At 42.8% G+C, this 19,559-nt stretch overlaps 1 protein-coding gene across 2 annotated transcripts in view; it reads right to left on the bottom strand.

Annotated features, from left to right (window-relative positions):
• The window catches only part of RASAL2 (RAS protein activator like 2), a 189,418-nt gene that overhangs the window by 116,913 nt on the left and 52,946 nt on the right, over positions 1-19,559 (bottom strand). Inside the window, exon 1 of one of the 2 annotated variants that reach the window (XM_050977174.1) lies at positions 9,211-9,414. The exons of the other annotated variant lie outside the window; for it this stretch is intronic. Within the exon in view, the coding sequence (XP_050833131.1) occupies positions 9,211-9,259 (49 nt within the window). The 5' untranslated portion in view covers positions 9,260-9,414. Of the gene's footprint in view, positions 1-9,210; positions 9,415-19,559 lie in introns of those variants that run through there. 2 annotated transcript variants of the gene reach the window in all.

The raw sequence follows: 19,559 nt of genomic DNA, 5'->3' as shown, positions 1-19,559 counted from the left end.
ATGTATGGGAAGGAACACCACTGAAATGCTTTCCTTCTTCCTAAAAATACTCACTTCTTTAAGTGTCTTTGCCCTTCTTGATTTATGGATATTTATAAGCCAAATTTTGTTGGGCAGGCTGAGGCTAGAGGAGAGAAACGTGTGCCCTCTATTCCCTGCTCTATTTTAGTCTGTAACAGTTATGCATCCCATTTATTCTTATTGTTCCAAAGCAAGTTAGTTTTAACTTGAATTTTTCTAACAAGTTTCTGTCCCCAGCTGTCATTATTAGGGTTACTGCCAACCTATTTTTTTATTTCCTTTCTCCACGTTTGCACAGCATGGGCCCAACCCATTTGTGACTTCCCTCCCTAGATGCAAGTTGCCACACATAGATCAATTACACAGAAATACAATGACTTACAGTAAAGAAATCATTGGGGAAAAAACAAACATATGGACCTCAACTTATTTATAAATATCTTCAAAAAGGAGCCTGGAAACATCCCACCCCAGGCTGGCAGTGCACAAGGCAGAAGTGGCAGGGAGGGGCAAGGGAAGAGGCAGACAGACAAGGATTTTATTTTTTGTTTTATTCTTTCCAGAAAAACAAGAAAGGCCAGGAAATCCTCAGAATTTGGCATTTCCAACATCACCTCTTTAGATGAACACAAGGTCCCCACTTCCTGTTCCCTCCTCATTTCACAGCAAGTGAGGACAGAACAGGACAATGCCAACGTCAGGAGCTGGCATCAAACAACTCTTCTACAAACAGAGAAGAAGCTCTGCAAGCCAATCCTGTGCCAAATTTGGGTTACTCTATTTGTTTCTATTCCAAACTAATGTATCCAGGTTTTTTTAACTATGAAAACACAGGTCAGGTCTTAAAAGTCACTAAAGCTCCTCCTACACTTCTCATCTCTGGAAAAAAGATTAACTGGCCCAGCTTCCAGCAAAATAGTGTCTTCTCTGACCATCAGCAGCCAGAAGAATTTGGGGGTAGAGATGGTTAAACAGGAAGGAAAAAGGAAAGGAAAAGCTCCCAAAGCTCAGAACAACCCTCTCCCCACTGCTGCAGGGCAAAGGAGGGGACCCAGGAGCCCAGTTAGTGCTTCTCCTGCTCACACCAGGCATGGAAAAGTAGGAAAGGTGATGGAACACACATAAAAGTCTCCTTTCCAACCTGTGCCTAAGGTACAGCTTTGGAGCAGCTGTGCCCTCCTGCAACTCAAGCAGAGTGCCAGGCACAAACAGCTTTAGACTAAAAGGTGCTGGGGCTCAGGATTGACATAATTTTGGGACCCAGGAGAAGCTGCTGTGATTTTACCATCATGCAGCTGGCAAGATGTCCAGCAAGAGGAGCCAAAACTCACCTCCCTGTACAAACACACGTTTAGGGACAACTGAAACCAAAACAAAATCAAGTTCTACCTGGCTGAAAAGCTGTCAAGCATATCAAGTCTTTCTTTTACCTTCCTGACTGTCTAGAAAACTGACATAAGAAAACTGATTATTACTCTGGAATAAACTGTAGTAGAAGACAAGAAAAAAAAAAGGGCAAATCTGAGTTTATCTTCTTAAAATATAAACCCCTCAAGGAATATAATTTGCTGCAATTAAATACAAAAAGTCAATCCTCAAGATAAGCCTTAAAAAATCACCTTGAGAGTTTAATAAATTGTGATTGGGTTTGGGGGATTTTTCAGTGCATCTTTAATGCATTTACCTGGCCTGTCAAACATATTCTGAAGTTCTCACACCAGATGAACACAGCAGCCAGAGGAGAAAGTGGGCAAGACAGTCTGGCACAGCTGAGAGAATTGTTTCAATAAAGAGGGTTTGAATATTTAATTAATTAACTAGAAAGAAGTCTCAGGTTTCAGCTTGTATCATATAAAATTTCACTGAACTTAGATGCACAAAGATAATTGGTTTAGAGTAGACATTGGGAAGAAATCCTTCCCTTTGAGGGTGGGCAGGCCCTGGCACAGGTTGCCAAGAGAAGCTGTGGCTGCCCCATCCCTGGAAGTGTCCAAGGCCAGGCTGGACTAGATTGGAGGAACCTGGGAGAGTGGAAGATGTCCTGCACATGGCAGGGGGGTGGAACAAGATAAGCTTCAAGGTCCTTCCAAGCCAAACCTTCTGGGATTCTATGATAAATCCATCTACCAGATGCAGCACCGTCACCATGGGAAGCTGCACATCTGCCATCTAACTTTTGGATTATTTTAACTCTCACAGATGAGCAAGAAATTACTGATACCAAAGTGCTTGAAAAGAGCTCATAATACTATAGATATTTGCTGTCCTACAGCAAACACACAGTTGCTTTTACACTTAAAATTTTAGTTGTTGATATCTAAAATAACTCTTATTCAGTCTATAGATATAAAGAGTTATATTAACAAGCTCTCTTTTAGGTCTGCATTTCAAATCTTTCCTTTCTGGATCCCTAAAGATCAGATGCTGGCCATATTTCTGATGCACAGAAGGCATGGGCTCCTCTTTCTCTATCTTATTTATTTTGTTCCCCATCATCCACAGATGATGTTCCCCAAGCAGCTGAGAAGTGGAATGCTCTGTTCTCAGAGCCAACACCATGAGTCACTGTGTACTCACAAGTCAGGGTACAAGATCTCCCAGCACTTTCCCCCCAAATCCCAACCTCTTTGCTAACTTCTATTGTGCCTAATTTAAACAGCTTTTGTTATCAAGTGAATAAAAATTCACATTTCCTGCCAAGCCACTAAACCACATTTAAATGGCAGAATGTACACCCAGTTTAGCATTTCTTAGTGGTTTAGGTGGAAATTCAGGTATGCAGGGAATGACTTTGAAAAGCTGCAATGGCCATCTTGACAAAAGAAGGATAACTAAGCCAGTGAAGTCCAGAAAGAATCAACAACTCAACATTTACTGGATCTCAGTAATGTAAGAACAGGCAAAGACCAGCAAATCCAAAACTCACAGCTCCCACTGGGCTCCTGCACCCTGCAGGGGCTCTGGCTGTGGGCTGGCCTTGTAGGAGCACCTCGTTGTTCTGAGATGTTTAAAACCTTTCACGTTGGTGCTTGTGGTTTTACAATTCCACAGTTTCAAGCAGCTCATCAAAAGAACCTGCAAGCAAAGGTGGGAGGCCACAAATACCTCTTAAACTGGCTTTGTTAACTAATCAGTCTGCAGTGGAATTTGAAGTCTGCAAGAAGTTTTCCAGAAATAGTGCATGATTTATGCAGAGATGATTGCACATCAATTTCTTATTCAGAATCTTTGTCACATTCACTGGGAATAAAGTTGGGTTTATTTCTGTCCTTCATTCTTCTCCCCTACTGGGTTCTTTCAGTTACTTTTCCCACTTACTCTCCTCTGCTCTTCCCAGGCAACAAACTATCAAACACAGCCAACAAATGGATTAAATCCCACAAGCTTTCCTGCTGCAGTCACTGTACTTTTCACAGCTGAATAGTCCCCATCCATCCAATCCCCATTTACAGGGACTGATCACTGAATTGAACAGGAAGGTTCATGCACCTGCACCTCTCTGCTTTCAGCCTATTTTTCAAAGTCCTTCTTATAATCACAACTCTAGACTATCAAATGAATCACAGTTCAATAGATTCAATACTGCAAAAAATTTCTATTCCAACACCAACTTACATTTTCTCTTTAAAGCTGGCAATGAAAGAATATTAAAATAGAAGCTGCAGCTCTTCTATCATTAAGACATCTAAATTTTATACTACAGAGATTTCAAGGGAACTTCTGAATGAACCAGAAGGTGGCAATTTCTGGGTAATCCCACCAAAACCAGGAAAAGGCAGGGGGAAGGGAAATCACTGCTCTCACATTCTTTTCCTATTATTAAATGCAATACAATTAAATGCAAGTGTTCCTTGTAAAATAACTGAAGCCAATCAGCACAAACTACACTACAGGGAAAATTAGGCAGAATTTGTGCAGCAATACAGAAGAAAACAGTGACACAGAACACATCTCACTAAAAGATGAATAAATGTGTATTTAAAGCTCAGAAACTTAGAGCCAGAAATAAGAGGCAAAACAAGACAGAGGGAGGAAGGGCAAGGGAAGAGAAGGAAGAAACATGTGCTCATTATCTCAAGAGCTTGACTCCAGAGATTCCAGGAGGAGTGAAGAAGCAGCAAAGAGATTCCAGTGCAGCAGCTTGTGACACAGACAGGTCTAACACTGCCATTAGCTTGCCATACACATCTGAGGAATGATGTGGAGCTCTTGAAATCTGACAGGCAGAAAGCTGCAATTTAGCAAGAATAGTTATTTAAAGCACTTACTCAGGAAAAAGCTGGATTTGGCTCAAAGAAGAGGCCACTGCCTGTGACTGCCCCAGAAAATACCTGGCCATGGCAAAAATTTCATACAGAGACTTTCAAGACTTCAAAATCTACAGACACAATCAGGAAATTAATGTTTGTATTTTTTCTGACTAGACTTATTATAACTTTCAGCCCCAGAGTTAAAAACAAAACTCAGTTTAAATTCACTCTTCCTACTACCTAAGCTATAATCTAATTTGTTCTCTCCTCTCAGACTGGAAACCTCATTTTCAAAATTAATTCTCTTACTGTTACCTGATAACAACCCTCAGGATTACAAATTTAATCACAATAATAACTGAATACACTGACAGGTGAACCCAAATACTTCCAGTGTTTACACCAGCAGCAATAATTAGTGTTTTGTCATGTCAGAAAGTGACTGCAAATTTACCTCCACAAGCAAAGTGACTGGAACAATATAAGTAGCAGTCCCCTACTGAAGAGAAGATACAGAGATACAAGAAGAGGAAAAGTTACTTTTTATACAAGGTACCTTCAGAGACAATACAATTTATTGCCAAAGTGATTTACTACTAATCCAACTTTCTTTTAGAGGCTAAAATGTTTTCATTATTTAAAAAAATATTAAAAGAAAAATATATACTAGGTTCCCAGCAAACAGAAATAGGAACTTGCTAAGATTTTTTACTTTACATGGCTCAATTTCCTCTCCCTCCTGAAATTATCTGTCTGCAGAGGAAATAGCACACAACATTCTGTGCCTGGCTAGGAGGTTCATAAGGACAATGAATATACAAGGTAATACCATGTCATTTTTAAACAGATTCTTGCTTGGTTTTTTGTTGTTTGTTTTTAAAGAATATTAAAAGCCTTCCTGCAGACAGGATTCTGATGGCTCCATGACAGAAGAATGCAGCACTGCTAAATGCAGAACAAATTCTGAATATTTCTGACACCTGTGCTGCAAGACTGTCATTAAAGGAGCTGCTTTTCTGGGTAAATATGTTCTATACCATGTTCACTTGAAGGGGCAGCATAAATGTCACTGCACTCAGGTGATTAAATCCGTACTGAAACTCCCTTAGCCATGGGTCCCTTAGCCATGGCCATGATATGACAGCTCAGGGGCTAACACCCTTAAATCCATACTGCTCCATATAAAGGTGAAGGTCCCTGATTTATCATCCTTAGCACTCTCAGACAGAAAATACTCCTGATGCCTAAATAAAATTACCCAAGATCCCTGTTCCCACCATTATTTATCTGCCAACAGACAGAAATGTAAAGATGGTGCAACCATTAAAGCTGTTACTTTTCTGCTGTTTGAGAGCTTTGATGTGACAACTTGAAAGTTCATTTACCAGCTCCTTGCATCCACTGTCATCCTGCAGAGCCTCCAGGTGATGTGGCAGCATCAGCTGTGGTGATTCAGCTGAAATAAGGGCTGTCACAGTTAGAAAACAAAGGATCCTGCTTAGCTAAGTCCTTCTCAATAAGTTTTTGCTGCTTTGCTGTTCTTTAATGTGTTGAGTTTTCCATTCAGTTTGTATTTTTATATAAGAAAAACAATTATGCTCAAGAACAACCAATTTCAGTTGACTTAAAAGTCTCTCCAGCTAGGGCACAGCTCAATCTTATTTCAGTTTACCCCAAATCCAAACAACAGTTTGCATCTTCTCTGCAGCTGTACACCAGCAGACAGGCAAATTAAAGAGTATTTAAAAGTAGCAGGGATCTCAAGAGAGGAGAGATAAATCCAGCAACATTTGTTAGGCTGGCAAAATGCCATTCACTGATTTTGACCATGACATTTTATAACCTTTTTGTTTTAAATAAAGATCAAAACCTTAGGATGTTCAGTTTCACCACCACTTCACGAAGTGCTCTCAAGTTCTCTGCCTTAACCAACCTTAAACATATTTATCCATTAATAGGAGTCATTAAAAATATTTCATTATAATTAAATACTGCATTCTAAAGGGGTCATTAAAAAAACCTACTGTCTCAAAGTATGTGGAATATAAATCCTGCTGAAATAGTATCTGACCACATCTGTTCTTATACAAAAGTCACCACTTAAAAGTCCCTTTTAAAGTCTGATATTTCATGTACTTCATTAATCCTGAAATCTCTGAAAGCTGCTGTAAGTTGTTAGTGGCTAATCAAATGCATAAATTGGGACCACACAAACCCATGATCACTTTCAGATCTCCTTCAAGTAAATCTCTCCCTAACAACTAAGAATGAAAGAAAATATTATTTTTTAATTACATGAGAAGCACTAAATAAAGAAGAATGGTCATCAAAGACTTAGTAAAGACAAAATCAGCATCTTTTGCAGCAGATCTTTTCTGCTGAAATTAAATGAGGCAACACAGAATAAGGTGTAGAGCTGCACTTTTGCTGCTTCCCATACCATAAACAATGGAAAATAAATATTTTAAGTGTTGTTTGTGCTTCTTTGTAATATTTTCTTCCTGTGCCATTTCTTTTTTCCATCTGACTGCTAATTGCTGTGGTCCTTTTATCCATGGGCTGGTATGGAGACCTGGGCATCAGGCTGGGATTACAAACCAGAGCTGAGGTCCCAGCACTCAGCCTCCTGCAAATGCAGCAACCAGACTGGCTTCAAGCATAAGCCTTCCCTGGGGCAGAAGGAGTGCCTGGATTTACACACCCTCTCCAAGTGCTTTCTCAAGGGGTACACTTGCTCCAGGTTCACATTCCCCTCACCTCATTCTCCCAGCATCCTCAACTTCCTAACATCCTGCAGGCATTTAAAAACCCATTTAACACACCTCCCCACAGTGCAAACAGTGAGATTTAAGGGAAAAACCAAAACCAAAACAACACAGCTCACCGGGGGTTCTGAAATGGAGCTGAAAGTTATCAAAGCCAATGCTATTTACATGTTGCCCTATTGGCTGTGTTTCCCTCAACAAACAATTGTGCCTTCAAACACTGATGGACTAAAACTTCTCTGAAGAAATGTACACAAGGTATGTACACAAAGTAAATGTGTGCTCTCGTCACTTAATACTTGCTAAACTTGCCTATAAAAAAATCCCTCTCTGTTAATTCTCAGACTGACTTTAAGTGAAATTTCAAGTAGAATAATTCCCTTCTCCTTATCCCTGAAGCAAGTGAGAGGGGCCTAGAAGAAACCTGGAGAGGGATTTTTAACAAGGGCATGTAGTGACAGGACAAAGGGGAATGGGTTCACACTGACAGAGGACAGGGTCAGATCAGATATTGGGAAGAAATTGTGCCCTGTGAGAGTGGTGAGACACTGGCACAGGTTTCCCAGAGAAGCTTTGGCTGCCCCATCCCCAGAAGTGTTCAAGGTCAGGTTGGAGGGGACTTGGAGCAATCTGGTCTAGTGGAAGCTGTTCCTGCCCATGGCAGGGAGGTTGGAATGAGATGATCTTTAATGTCCCTTCCAACTACATCATTCCATGGTTCTATGACATTTATTTTCACTCAGCTTCTTTTTGTAAAGGCTGGTTAATTTACCCAAAGCCCCAAGCTATTTATAGAGAGATCAAGGAGATCTCCTCTACAGCTTCCTGTATTTGTCACACGGCATCTGTCACAATGCAATCAAGGAGATTACTCTGTTTCAAGTCATATTTCAAGGCAGAAAGCCACAAATTCTGAGAAGTCCTGAGTGAGCAGGGAGAGATCAGTAAGTCTGGGCTAGAAGGGAATCCAGCATTTGCCAACAAGACCTCCTTCCCAGCAAAAGGCAACACAATACTTGGCACATCCAATACGTAACTTTTGCACAGAAGAAGTGCTTATGCCTACACTGCCCCCTCCACACTCTCAGCTGCAGCCCTGGGAGGGATGGGCAGCAGCCAATAACTCACACAAAATTTCTAATTTCAAAGAGCAACTTTTCATTAAAATTCACACACTGATAAAGGTGGCACTTGGATAAACTTCACCACATGTGGCTCTGGTTGTGTCCTCCTATCTTTATCCCAGCCCAGAGCAAAGAAGTTGTCCTGCTTCAGGAGGGCTGTTTCAGTCTGATAATTAACCTAATCAGTCCTAATCAGTCAGAGTCATTGAAGAGCCTTCTGCCCTACTAAAGAGTCATTCCCACAGATATGGCACTGCAGAAATTGTTTCCTGCTGAGGCACTTTGGAATGTCTGCTTAGCAGAACAGCAGCATGAAGAAAGGTGCTTGCACCAGAGAGCCACAAGACTAATAAAATCAATTCTTGACATTTGAGACAGCCTCTTAAAAACAGTCACCGGCTACGCATATAATCACACTCCATAATTACACTAATTTGCACAATTAAGAGCTTGATAAACACCATAAATTTAAATGAAAAACCCCAGGCACAGGCTGGTGCTGCTACCAGAATATTTTAAAATCCAAAATATCCAACACTGCTGATGACAATTTCTGTAACCACGCAACACAAGAGCACCTTACTGAAATCCAGAGAGATACTTGCCACCAAATCAAAAGAATAGGGACAAGGCAATAAAGTAGTTTCTTCTATAGCTCATCAGTGTTGTTTTCTTCTCAACCTCATCTTTTGGTGCAGTCACAACTGACACAACAGTTTAAATGCTCCTGAGATGCCTGTCTCCTGCAAACTCCTCACTGCCTCCAAAACTTCCAAATTAGACAGTGCTGCTGTTAGAGAGCCAAGCTAAGGCAGAAATCCCAGGGCAGGGAACAGACTTCAAATGGAAACAGACTTTAAACAGACATTCACCTGGATAACCATCTTCTCCATGGACAATGCTTTGGCATTTTGTTACCATCTCACACTGGAGATGAGAGATGAAAACAACAGCAATATCCAACAGCTCCTGCCACATTTCTCCTCCCAGGCACCCAAACCCCTCTGAGCAGTTATCTTTCCCATCAGACAAGATGTTTCCCGTACTCACCGCTCCATGTCTTTGCCTGCATCAGCATCTTCCTCATCAGGCTTGCCATACTGGAATTTTTACCCGTGTTGCCTAAACCTGCTCAGGCCCAAACCAGGTGGAAGAAGTAAAAAAAAGACACCTGCATCTTGTGTCTGCCAGCGCCGCAGCTTTCCCTGCAGAGGCTGCCCAGAGACTGGAGCAGCAGGGCTGAGCACACACGCGTGCATGCACACGCACAGGAAGCCTGGGACTGAATCAGTGTTAAACTGACTGACTTCCTTCTTCATGCTCCAGTATCTGGGCCGTAAACAAGCACTGCACATTAGCTGAGTGAAGCCGAAAAGTCCAGCAGCGAAGGACAAAAGAAGGGAGTGGCTCCAGCAAGGAATAACTATTTTAAATACACAAACATCTTCCCATCAGATTAAAACTAGCTTTTTAAATCAGGCAGATTCTGAAGCCATTGTTGTGACAGGGTAACTCAAGACAAACAGGAGACGCTGCTTCCTCCTCTGGAGAGGTCTCCTGGATTTCCAGGACGAAGCGTCCCATAAGCATTCCAAGTGCCTGGTCAAAAAGTGTTCATGAAAAGAGTTCCACTCACTCCAGGGATAGAAAGCAAAGAAGGGGGAGGCAGATGTAGAAACAAGCTCCCAGAAGAGGCACCACCAGCTACAGCTGCTGCACCCTGTAACACAGGAGCAATGGAGAATGCTGAGCTTGTGCATGGGTCAGAGCACAAGGCTTTGGCTACCAGCCTGCCCCACAAGCCAGCCCCCATGCCAGCTCTCCAGGAACAAGGTCAGCCTGGCAGAAACGAGAGCATGTGTAGGGATTTGGCAGGAGTCAAACACATCCTCCCCAACAGCGTTTCAAGCACAGCCTGCTTGTGTTTTGGGAGATCCCCACCTCACTACACAATGCCTCAGGCTCCTTCAGCTTCCAATGGCTCTTCCCCACCATGTTGTGGCATTTCCCTCACAGCATCTCCACATCTGAGCAAACAGAGCACACACCAGCATGCATCAAACCCTTTTGCACAGATCCAGAGGGCTCTAACATTTGCTCCACTGCTGGCAAAAAAAAGCTCTGTTGATGGAGAAGAGAGCAGACAGGTCAAGTTCTACTGACCTGAGATGCTCCAAAGGAAGATGCTGATTTCTTTGACAATTCCACTGGCTTCGCAGCAGGTCTGTGCACTTGGCAGGCATGATGAGCAAGGGCAAGCTGAGCCCATGAGAGAGACAGCAGCAGCCAGTTGTGTCCAGTGCTGCACTCATGACTGTGACAAGCTGGGTGGCTCTGGACAGTGCCCTCCCTGGCGTGTGAAGGGAAAGAGACACACACAGACTCTGTCCATTTGCTCAGCAGCTCTCCAAAGCTGCAGGTCTGCTGCCATCAAGGAAGCCTGCTATATCCAAGCATCCTTGGAAGGAGAGAGGAGGGAGGATGGACAGCAGAGCCTTGGTCCCTCCCTGAGGGTCAGCGAAACAGAGACCATTCTCACCTTGCTGGGACACAGACACAGCAGCCCTTCTGCTCACAGTAATCCAGTGCTGGGAAAATGCCAGTCCAAAGGTGGACTTCCCCCAACCACCTGGGGTAGGAAAGGCTTTGCAGCACTAGAGACTCTTCCTGTCTCTGAAAGCACACCAGGGTATCAGCAGTTCTTGGTCTGGAGCCTTCAGCAGGCAGTGTCTTCCCTGAAAACACAAAGGTGCCTGACCTCCATGTGGTTTCTGGGGCCAAGCCACACTGAGGCTGGTACAAAAGGCTGAGTGAGGAGAAAGCCAGGAGCTGGGCAAGCCTCAGCCTCAAGATAAGTGCTGTCTGAAAGAGCTGCCATACTATGTGTTTTCAGATGTGCTTTTTATTTGTCCTTCTCTCAAAGACCACTTATCTCATAAAAGGCCTTTTTAACATCTAAACTAAAACACTGAGAGATCTCCAACTATTCAAAGACCCTTTTTATTACCATCTTGCAAAGCTGGCTACTGAAGACCCCATTTTTTTCTTACTCTCCTAATGAGGCAACACCAGATTCTTCTCCCCTTCTCCTTTCACCTTGTTTTTCAAGAAATTAAATTCTTATAAAAGTAAAATTAAATTCCAGATATCCCTTAATGTTAACTGTGAGATCAAGGGGTTGGAGTCAAAAAAGAAACAGTGCTGCTCTAAAAACCAGAGAATTCACATGAATCTTGCCAGGTACAGTGGAGAAGTTTCACAACAACCCTCCACATAAGAGAAGCACAGCTGCAGAGAGGCAAGGGAGCACAGGGCAAGCAGTGTGAAAGCAGAGTGAAAGTCCAGTGGCCTTTTGCTGAAGGGCTCCTTCTCCTCATTCCACCCTCCAAGCCTGAAAAGCAGCACTTCATTATGGAAGAACTGCACACAGTTTCAAACCTTCATTTCCATTTCAGCAGGTAAAACTTGCAAGCATGTAAGAGTTGGACTAAGCAAACATCCCTCCACCTTTGTTCCCTTCACTTGACTGGGTGTGGGTTGGAAGGGACCTTAAAGATCATCTCATTCCAGCCCTCTGCCATGGGCAGGGACAGCTTCCACTAGGTCAGGTTGCTCCTCAGCACTGGCATTGAACACTTCCAGGGATGGGGCAGCCACTTCTTCTCTGGGCACTCAGTGCCAGGGCCTCCCCACCTTCACAAGGAAGAATTTCTTCCCAATATCCCACCTAACCTCTGTCAGCCATTCCCCCTTGTGCTGCCTTTGTAAAAATTCCCTCACAGCTCTCTTGAAGCCCCTTTAGGTATCAGAAGGTGTTGTAAGATCATCCTGGAACCCTTTCTACTCCAGGTTGTACAACCCCAAATCTGCCAGCCTTTCTTCACAGGAGAGGTGCTCCAGCCTTTTCTTCTCCAGATAATTTTCACGGCCCTTCTCTGGACTTGCACCAACAGGTCCTCATCCTTCTTATGAGGTAGAGGTTGGCGTAGTCCAACATGCCAGCTAACTGCCTCAATACAGATTTTTATGTACACATCTACCAAAAGACATTCAGAATTTAATTCTTTAAGTGTAATGAAATCACTGCTACAGTACAAAACATAAATCATTTCTTTAATCAGCCAAAGTAGGCTTCCCATTAATACCCCAATCTCTGCCAAGAACCAAAACAATTGCCACATAAATATTAACAGGCTCCTTGGCAGGGTGATGTGATTATCACAGGGAATCTCAGGAGATACTGCAGGACACTTCAGATTTGTACCAATGTACAGATCAGCTCCTTCAGGCAGCAGAGGCTCCTCAGCCTGGTTGTGGAGGGGTTCCATGTAGTAAAAATAAAAAGCCCTGGAATGAGACCACTTGGGAGTAAAGGAGAGAAAACACTCTGAGGAATCAAAGCCCTTCATGCTTCAGAAAGGAAAAAGTGATAGCAGCTCTGCAGCTTCTCACAGCCCATAAGGAGAACAAAAACAATCTTGAATTTGTGATCCATTTAAGGTCACACAGAAAGATGAGTTTGGTCAGTTAAGCCCTTAAAGAGCTTTTCTGGGACATAAGAGAAGGCAATTGGAGAATGGAGAGCAACATAAAGGCTTCAGACCAGCAAAGCCATGCTCAAACTCTTCCCCCCACTTCCCCACTGCTTGGGGCAGTTACACCTGTTACACACCAACTGAACAGAATGTTCTGCACTTCACTGGTGAAAAGTCAATTACAGCTCCTCACCTGGTTCCAGAAGCACCAGGAATCATGCAATTTCCTGAGCTGAGCCCTGGCTTTCTTGGCAGGAAAGGTTTTCAAACAGGCTTCAAAAGATTTCAACTTTAGACTAAAGCTTCACCAGCTGCACTTCAAACCTGTGCATCTCCCCTCTGCTTCCCATGTAGTTACAGAAAGTTGTAGTAAAAGCTTGTTCCAAACAGAAGTATAAGACCAAACCTATTTTTAATATTACATATAAAACCAGCAATTAGAATTTTTGTTTCAGTTACAAACACACTCAAACCAGAAAAAATCATCACCTTGGGTAGGCAGAGTCACAAGGTATATTTTAAACTTGGAATCTCATATTTATGATGCATGATCCTGGACCACAACAAAGAGGGTGCTGCAAATTCAGATCACATTTGTACTAAGGATGCACCAGCTTCTCTAATTTAACAGGCTTTACCAAAAGGAAGGACATCCTCTCCCCACCCTTAGATACTGCTCCTTCTACAGACTCTATAAAATAAAAGAAAAAAAAAAACAATAAAAACCCACCCAACAAGTTGACACCCAGCACAGTGACCTGATGTTTTCCAGGCATTTGCCCTCTGATAAGCACAAAAATGCCTTCTGCTGGGCGTTTTCCCTGTTAACCTTCCTGAGCAAAACCATTAGTGCTCGGAAGAAAACGGAACCTAATGCAGTAGGTAATGATACTAAATATAAGCATGAGTCAAATCACTTTGTTTCTCAGGCATGCAGCTCAACAAGTTGCTTCAGAACAGCAAAAATACAGTCCCTTTGTAGCTGGAACTACAGTCCCCAGAGCAGCTGATCATTCCTCATTTTTATGGGATTTTTGGGGTTAAGCAGAATGAATTCCTAGAAATAAGAGTTTCACAGAACTCTGTGACACAGATGCAGTTCAGCAATTCTTTACAGCAGCTGCTACTACAAAAAACCCTCACCACCAGTGACCATCTAACAAAACATTCTTACAACTGGCCTAAGAAAAATGAGGTACAGAAGAAAGCACACAGGGGTGGGGAGTATCCAGGGCACTGCTGAGATTTGCTTCAGATTGCTCCTGCCAACAAAACCACAGAATCATAGCAAGAACTGTTCAGGCAGGACAGATTAAACTGCCTTGGGTGGCCATGCCATGAGTGAATCTGCTCCCCAACTCCTCGAGCTCCAGCAGAAAGGCAGGATAAGTCCAAAGTGTTGAAGCCAAGTCTCAAGGCTGGCACTGTGACAAAGCCAGCAGGAGATGCTTCCCACCAAGCAAGGGACAGTGGGAGGCTGCTTTTGAAACAGAAAAATACATACTTGTTACAAAGAAGAGATTAAATATCTAATGGACAAGTCAATAGAGGAAATCAATGATGCATTAATAGCTTCGATCATTCTCAAAGTATTTGCACAGTCTGTATTCAAAGCCTCTCTTTGGGAAAAAACCAACCAACCAAAAAAACCCCCAAACATACCACAGATTATTATTATTATTGAAAAAATTACTAAGTTATTTATTTAAATAACTATCTCTATCTATTTATCTATCTCTACAGATATTCACCAACTCCCTACCTCCCGTCCCCACAAACTGCATCCAATCTGGGAAAAGCTAATTGAAAAATTCCATATTTTAAGCATCTCCAATACCATGTCTCTCTGCACATTAACTAGGAATTAAGGTAGGCAAGGAAAAGAACTCTGAGACTACATGGGAGATCACTATAAAATTGTCTCCAGAGATAGTCTTTATTTGGGAGCAGAAGTTTATTTATTTACTATGCTTAAATGCCAATTGCAATTCCATGTTTCTGTTTTGCTTTAGCAAAATTTAAAACAGAGTGAAAATTATCAGTAACTGCAGGCAGCACCAGCACTGCTGTGACTGATAGAACAGTCAGTCTTTATGGGCCATGGAGAGCAAGGATATGGGGTGTGGGGAGAACCATATACCCTTCCAAAAATGTGCTAATAAAATGACATATTGTCTTCTTGAATCCAAGATATCAAAACCAAATGTCTCTAACAACTCTTGATAAGACAAGAAAAAAAACCAAAAACCACCATAAAGAAGTCACAAACATGGAGTCACCCTTTTTGGCAGCAGGAATTCTCTAAAATGCAGCTCATTACTAAATCCAAGTCTCTGCAAAAATCAAAACTTCCCAGCCGCTGCTCTGCAATTTCTTAGGGCAGGGCTGAGGTTCACCCTCCCCTCAACAATAACAAACAGTAACATCCACCTTGGCTGTGGAGGTCTGAACACATACAGCCTTCACCAAGGTTCCCAAGGCTGCTTTATCTCAACTTTGTCAAACCTCAGTCTCCTTCCCTGACTCAGCTGTCCCCTTCTTCCCCAGCAATGCACATCCTCTGGAAGAAGTCCCCTTCCTCCTGCAAAATGTTCTGCAAACATCTTACCTGTGTTTGCAGAATTCCCAGTGATAAAGAAGAGAAGGAGAGAGGAGGATAGGGAGATAAAGTCAGGTCCTTTCACAGAGGGAGTTGCAAGTCTAGCAGAGGGGGGTCTCATGTCCTTAGCTGGGAAGGGACCTCAAAGCCCACCCAGTGCCACCCCTGCTATGGGCAGGGACACCTTCCACTAGATCAGGTGACTCCAAACCACATCCAACCTGGCCCTGGATACTTCCAGGGATCCAGAGGAAGCCACAGCTTTCCTGGGCACCCTGTGCCAGGGCCTGCCCACCCTCACAGGGAAGGATTTCTTCCTAATACACGATTTAAATCCACCCTCCTTCAGCATGAAGCCATTCTCCCTTGTCCTTTCAGCAGCAACAGGTGGTGGCAGAACAAGACAGGCAGTCCATGACTGCCTGCAATTGTCTGTTCTACCTCCACACAAATCCTGCAAGGATAAGGCAAAAAATCCCCCCAAAATATGAGCTATACACAGGGACAAGTATTTCCCACCTCTTGCACAACAATCTCAATGAACAAATTAAGTTTGCTGGAGTTCATACAGTATTTTAAAGTGCACTCTAAAAAAAAAAAAAAAAAAAAAAACCACGAAGTTTCAGTCAATTTCTTTGATAAGGAAGAATTTGTAGATTGTTCTCTCTTCTCCCACTGCTCTCCCTCCCTTGGGACACAGGCAATTTTCTACATAAACGTGCAGGAAAGACATACTAAAGACTGCTTTTGAGCTGTAACTTGAGCCAGACAAAAAAAAAAAAAAAAAAAAAAAAGGGGGAAAAAAAAAGACAAGAAGCTAAATTCAGAAGATAGGAAATCTGAGCCAAAAGATGAAAAAGAACTGCACAAGTGATGCCATTGCCAGTAAGGGGTAAAGCCCTTGTGGCTGAGCCACAGCAGCAAGTGCCAGCCTGGCAGATCTCAGCCACAAGGAGCTTTCAGCAGCTTAATTACCTCCCTTAACTGGTGAGTGAATAACTCAGCATCCAGACAAACAGGAAATTCATTGGAAACTGAACAAGAGACAGCCAGTGGCTCATTCTGCAGGTTAATGTGCTTTTAAATGAAATGAACTATAAAAAGATTACAGCTTCCTAATCAAACGACACTTTTTAAAGATGAAAGGAAAGGAAAAAAGGGGAAGTCAGGGAGACTGAGGATGGGAAGCTAAAATAACATGAGGTATCTACAACAGATTGCATGGGGCAAAACCAGAAGAAATATGCACTTGGGTTAGTTTTTACATACTCTCCTGGGTCCTCAGAGAGGACTTTGCAGTCCTTCACCCAGAGTGAGCAAAGCTGGGAATGCAGATGGCATTTCTCCAGGAAAAAAAAAAAATGCTGGGCTGCATATCAGACAAGTGCATTTCTATAACCCTGTGTTCAGCACAAGGAAGAAATGCTGTTTGCACCTGCAGAACATTCATCTCACTTCTGACCACTGTTACCACAGCACTGCCCCAGTGTTTGCCACCAGCTCTGCTGGGAGGTGAGATAAATGATTTTCTTGTCAGCAGCAGTGCAAAGAAAAGCACAGCAGATCTCAGCCTCCCCTGCACCTCTTGTTTTAGAGGAGGATTTCTAGCCAAACTATGCTAAAAAGACAAAAGAACAAGTGCCTGGTGCACCACAGAAAGAGTACATCATTCATTAGTATGCTAATAAATTTTCTGGTTTATTGTAAGATGCTGCCAAGTTAAAATAACAAAATACTGCTATGACTCTGTTAGTTCACTATCTTATCTTTGTAAGTAACAGAACATACAGTTAACTGACAGTAATTGCAGCTTTGGCTATTCTGCAAGGTACAAGAGACTCAAAGGGACCCATTTCCCTCATTCTCACTCACCCCTGGTGCTATCAAATTTATTCATCGTGGCTTTATTGATAATTTTGAAGTCTGAGATTTATCATACTGGCACCTGCAATAAATATGAGAAATTAATCTTTAACTAAAGGTATTCTTTACCAAGAAGGTCAGCCAACCAAAATGACCACTTTAAAAAACAAACAAATAAACAAAACAACCCCCCACCTTTCTCTGGGACAGGGCTGGCAGTGAGAGGTCATACTGCTTTCAGTAGGAGGTGATACTGCTTTAGGAATATTATGATACCAATCCAGCACAAAACAAACAGAACCAACTGTTCTGTCTGTGGGCTTGTGGGAGAGCACAGTGCAGAGCCACCCTCCACCTGGAGTGATCCTCCCAGCAGGAATTTATAGTCTTAGAGGCCAGACTGCTGAGGTCCTGCTCGATAACAGCAGAAGAAATTTGCTGGTCTCTTCTTTTCTCCTCCTGGAATTTCCCTTTTCCCCCACCACAGACCAGACATGCTTAATGGCTGTGACTGCATACAAGGTCCTGCTTTTGCTGTTGGCAGACAACTGCCAAAAACCTACACTTAATCCCTAAACTTGGGCACATCAGTAAGGAAAACAGGAGTTCAGAACCACAGGAGAATCTTGTAATTTGCTCTCTGAAATAACCCTGAAAGCCCACTGCAATCCACGTGCAAAAGAATGTGTTTTCCCTCAAAAAGCCTCAAATGAGCATTTCAGTCCCATGTCATCGTGGGAATCAAAACTGCCCCTTTTGATAACTCATGGATTTCCACGTTGGCTGTGTCAAAGTCTGAACAGGCAGCCTAGTGAAGCAACTGTTTTTCCTTTAGCATAACACAAAGACAGATGTTTTCAATTGTTTTGCACAATTCTTCCTCATGGCCCTTGTATTTTAGTGTTGATGAGAGGAAAAAAAAAAGCTACAAGATATGGTAGCCCAAAAAAGCAAATCACATCTTCACAGTAGATTCCAGGTGTGTTGCTGAATGGTACTTTGTGAATTATCCCTCCTATGTGCTGGCAATCCTGTGTTTTTTTAGAACTTCAATAAGGGGCTACCAGGCAGGAAAAAAAAATATCCACCGACCTTCATCTCTTTCCTTGTTTTCAAACATTTGTCTGGAGAGGAGGAAAGCATGAAGCAGCATTTATGAGATGCCAGTTTTACTGCAGAAATCTGGAATACCTTTAAGCATAAGCAACAGCTGCCTTGTTTAGTGGGGCAGAGTTGACCCAACCACTCCTTGCTTTCTTGTGAGTGGGACTGTGAGTCACCAGTCAGCTGCAGAACCTCAGCTGAGGGTTATGCCAAAGCTGCTCAAGTTTTTCTAAGAGGGGGGTAAGTCAGACATTTGACAGCCTGCTGGACTGCAACCAGTGCAAGCAACAGGCAGACAAAAATGTAGCTCCCAAGAGAGAAGCCCTCCCCACCAGCATAGAATAGCTCTGGGATACCATTTTTGTGCAAGGCAAAAGGCACTCTGGACCCCCCCAGAGCATGGTTTCACATGCAAACTCACCACTGGCATGCCAATATCTGCCTAGAATAATCTGTGCAAAATGGTTTTATGTGAAAGGACTGCTTTAAAGGACCAGGGGTAGGGTGAGTGATGCCCACAAATCCTGTGGGATTTACTCTCCCAAATAAAAGTACAGTAATGGAATTTGAGTGAGGGGACAGTAGAGATTGTCCCCTTGGCATGCACAGAAAGGAAGGCTTGGGCGCTTTGGGGCAGCTCCTGCAAACCTTTCTAATTCTGCAACAACCTGAAAAAGAAAGCAGATAAAAGATGTCCTAAGAAACATCCCTCTCAAAAGGAAAAGAATTTTAATGTAAAAATGAGCAAGATGGCACTACTGCTGCACGTGGGGCAGCAGTAAGGAAGGGAAGCACACAGACAAAAGAGACAGGATGAGAAATACCATGAACTACAGAAGAAGGAAATGAGAGAGGAGGAAGAAGAGAAATAATAAACCAGACCTGTTGTTTTGGGAGTGGAAGAAAAGATGAAATATAGGAAGTGTCATAATTAAAGTGCACATTATTGCTTCTTTCCTATAAAATCACAGGGGACAAGATCATACAGGTATTTTCCATCTCATCCAATAAGCACACATCCCCCAGCTAGTGAGTGCCAGGTGTATTTTTCCTATGACTTGAGGAAACGCTTGTATTAAAATTAAAAATAAAAGGGAATGCTCACTTAATCTGCTCTGCAACCTGAGTCCCCACTTATAAATGGCAGGAGCTGGAGACAATGAGAAATTGCTAGATTACAGAGGCCTCTGCAATGCAGTGAGCAACAGCTGAGGGGTAAAGTTGGAACACCACCAGCGGGCTTCAGAATGCCAAATTAAGTTTGCTTGCACAGTTGTTGCTAATAAAAAACCACAAAG

The sequence above is a fragment of the Serinus canaria genome, chromosome 8 (assembly GCF_022539315.1).
Source record: "Serinus canaria isolate serCan28SL12 chromosome 8, serCan2020, whole genome shotgun sequence".
Taxonomy (NCBI): domain Eukaryota; kingdom Metazoa; phylum Chordata; class Aves; order Passeriformes; family Fringillidae; genus Serinus; species Serinus canaria.
The sequence above is the reverse complement of the archived record's forward strand: the minus strand, read 5'-3'. Positions and strand labels throughout refer to the sequence as shown.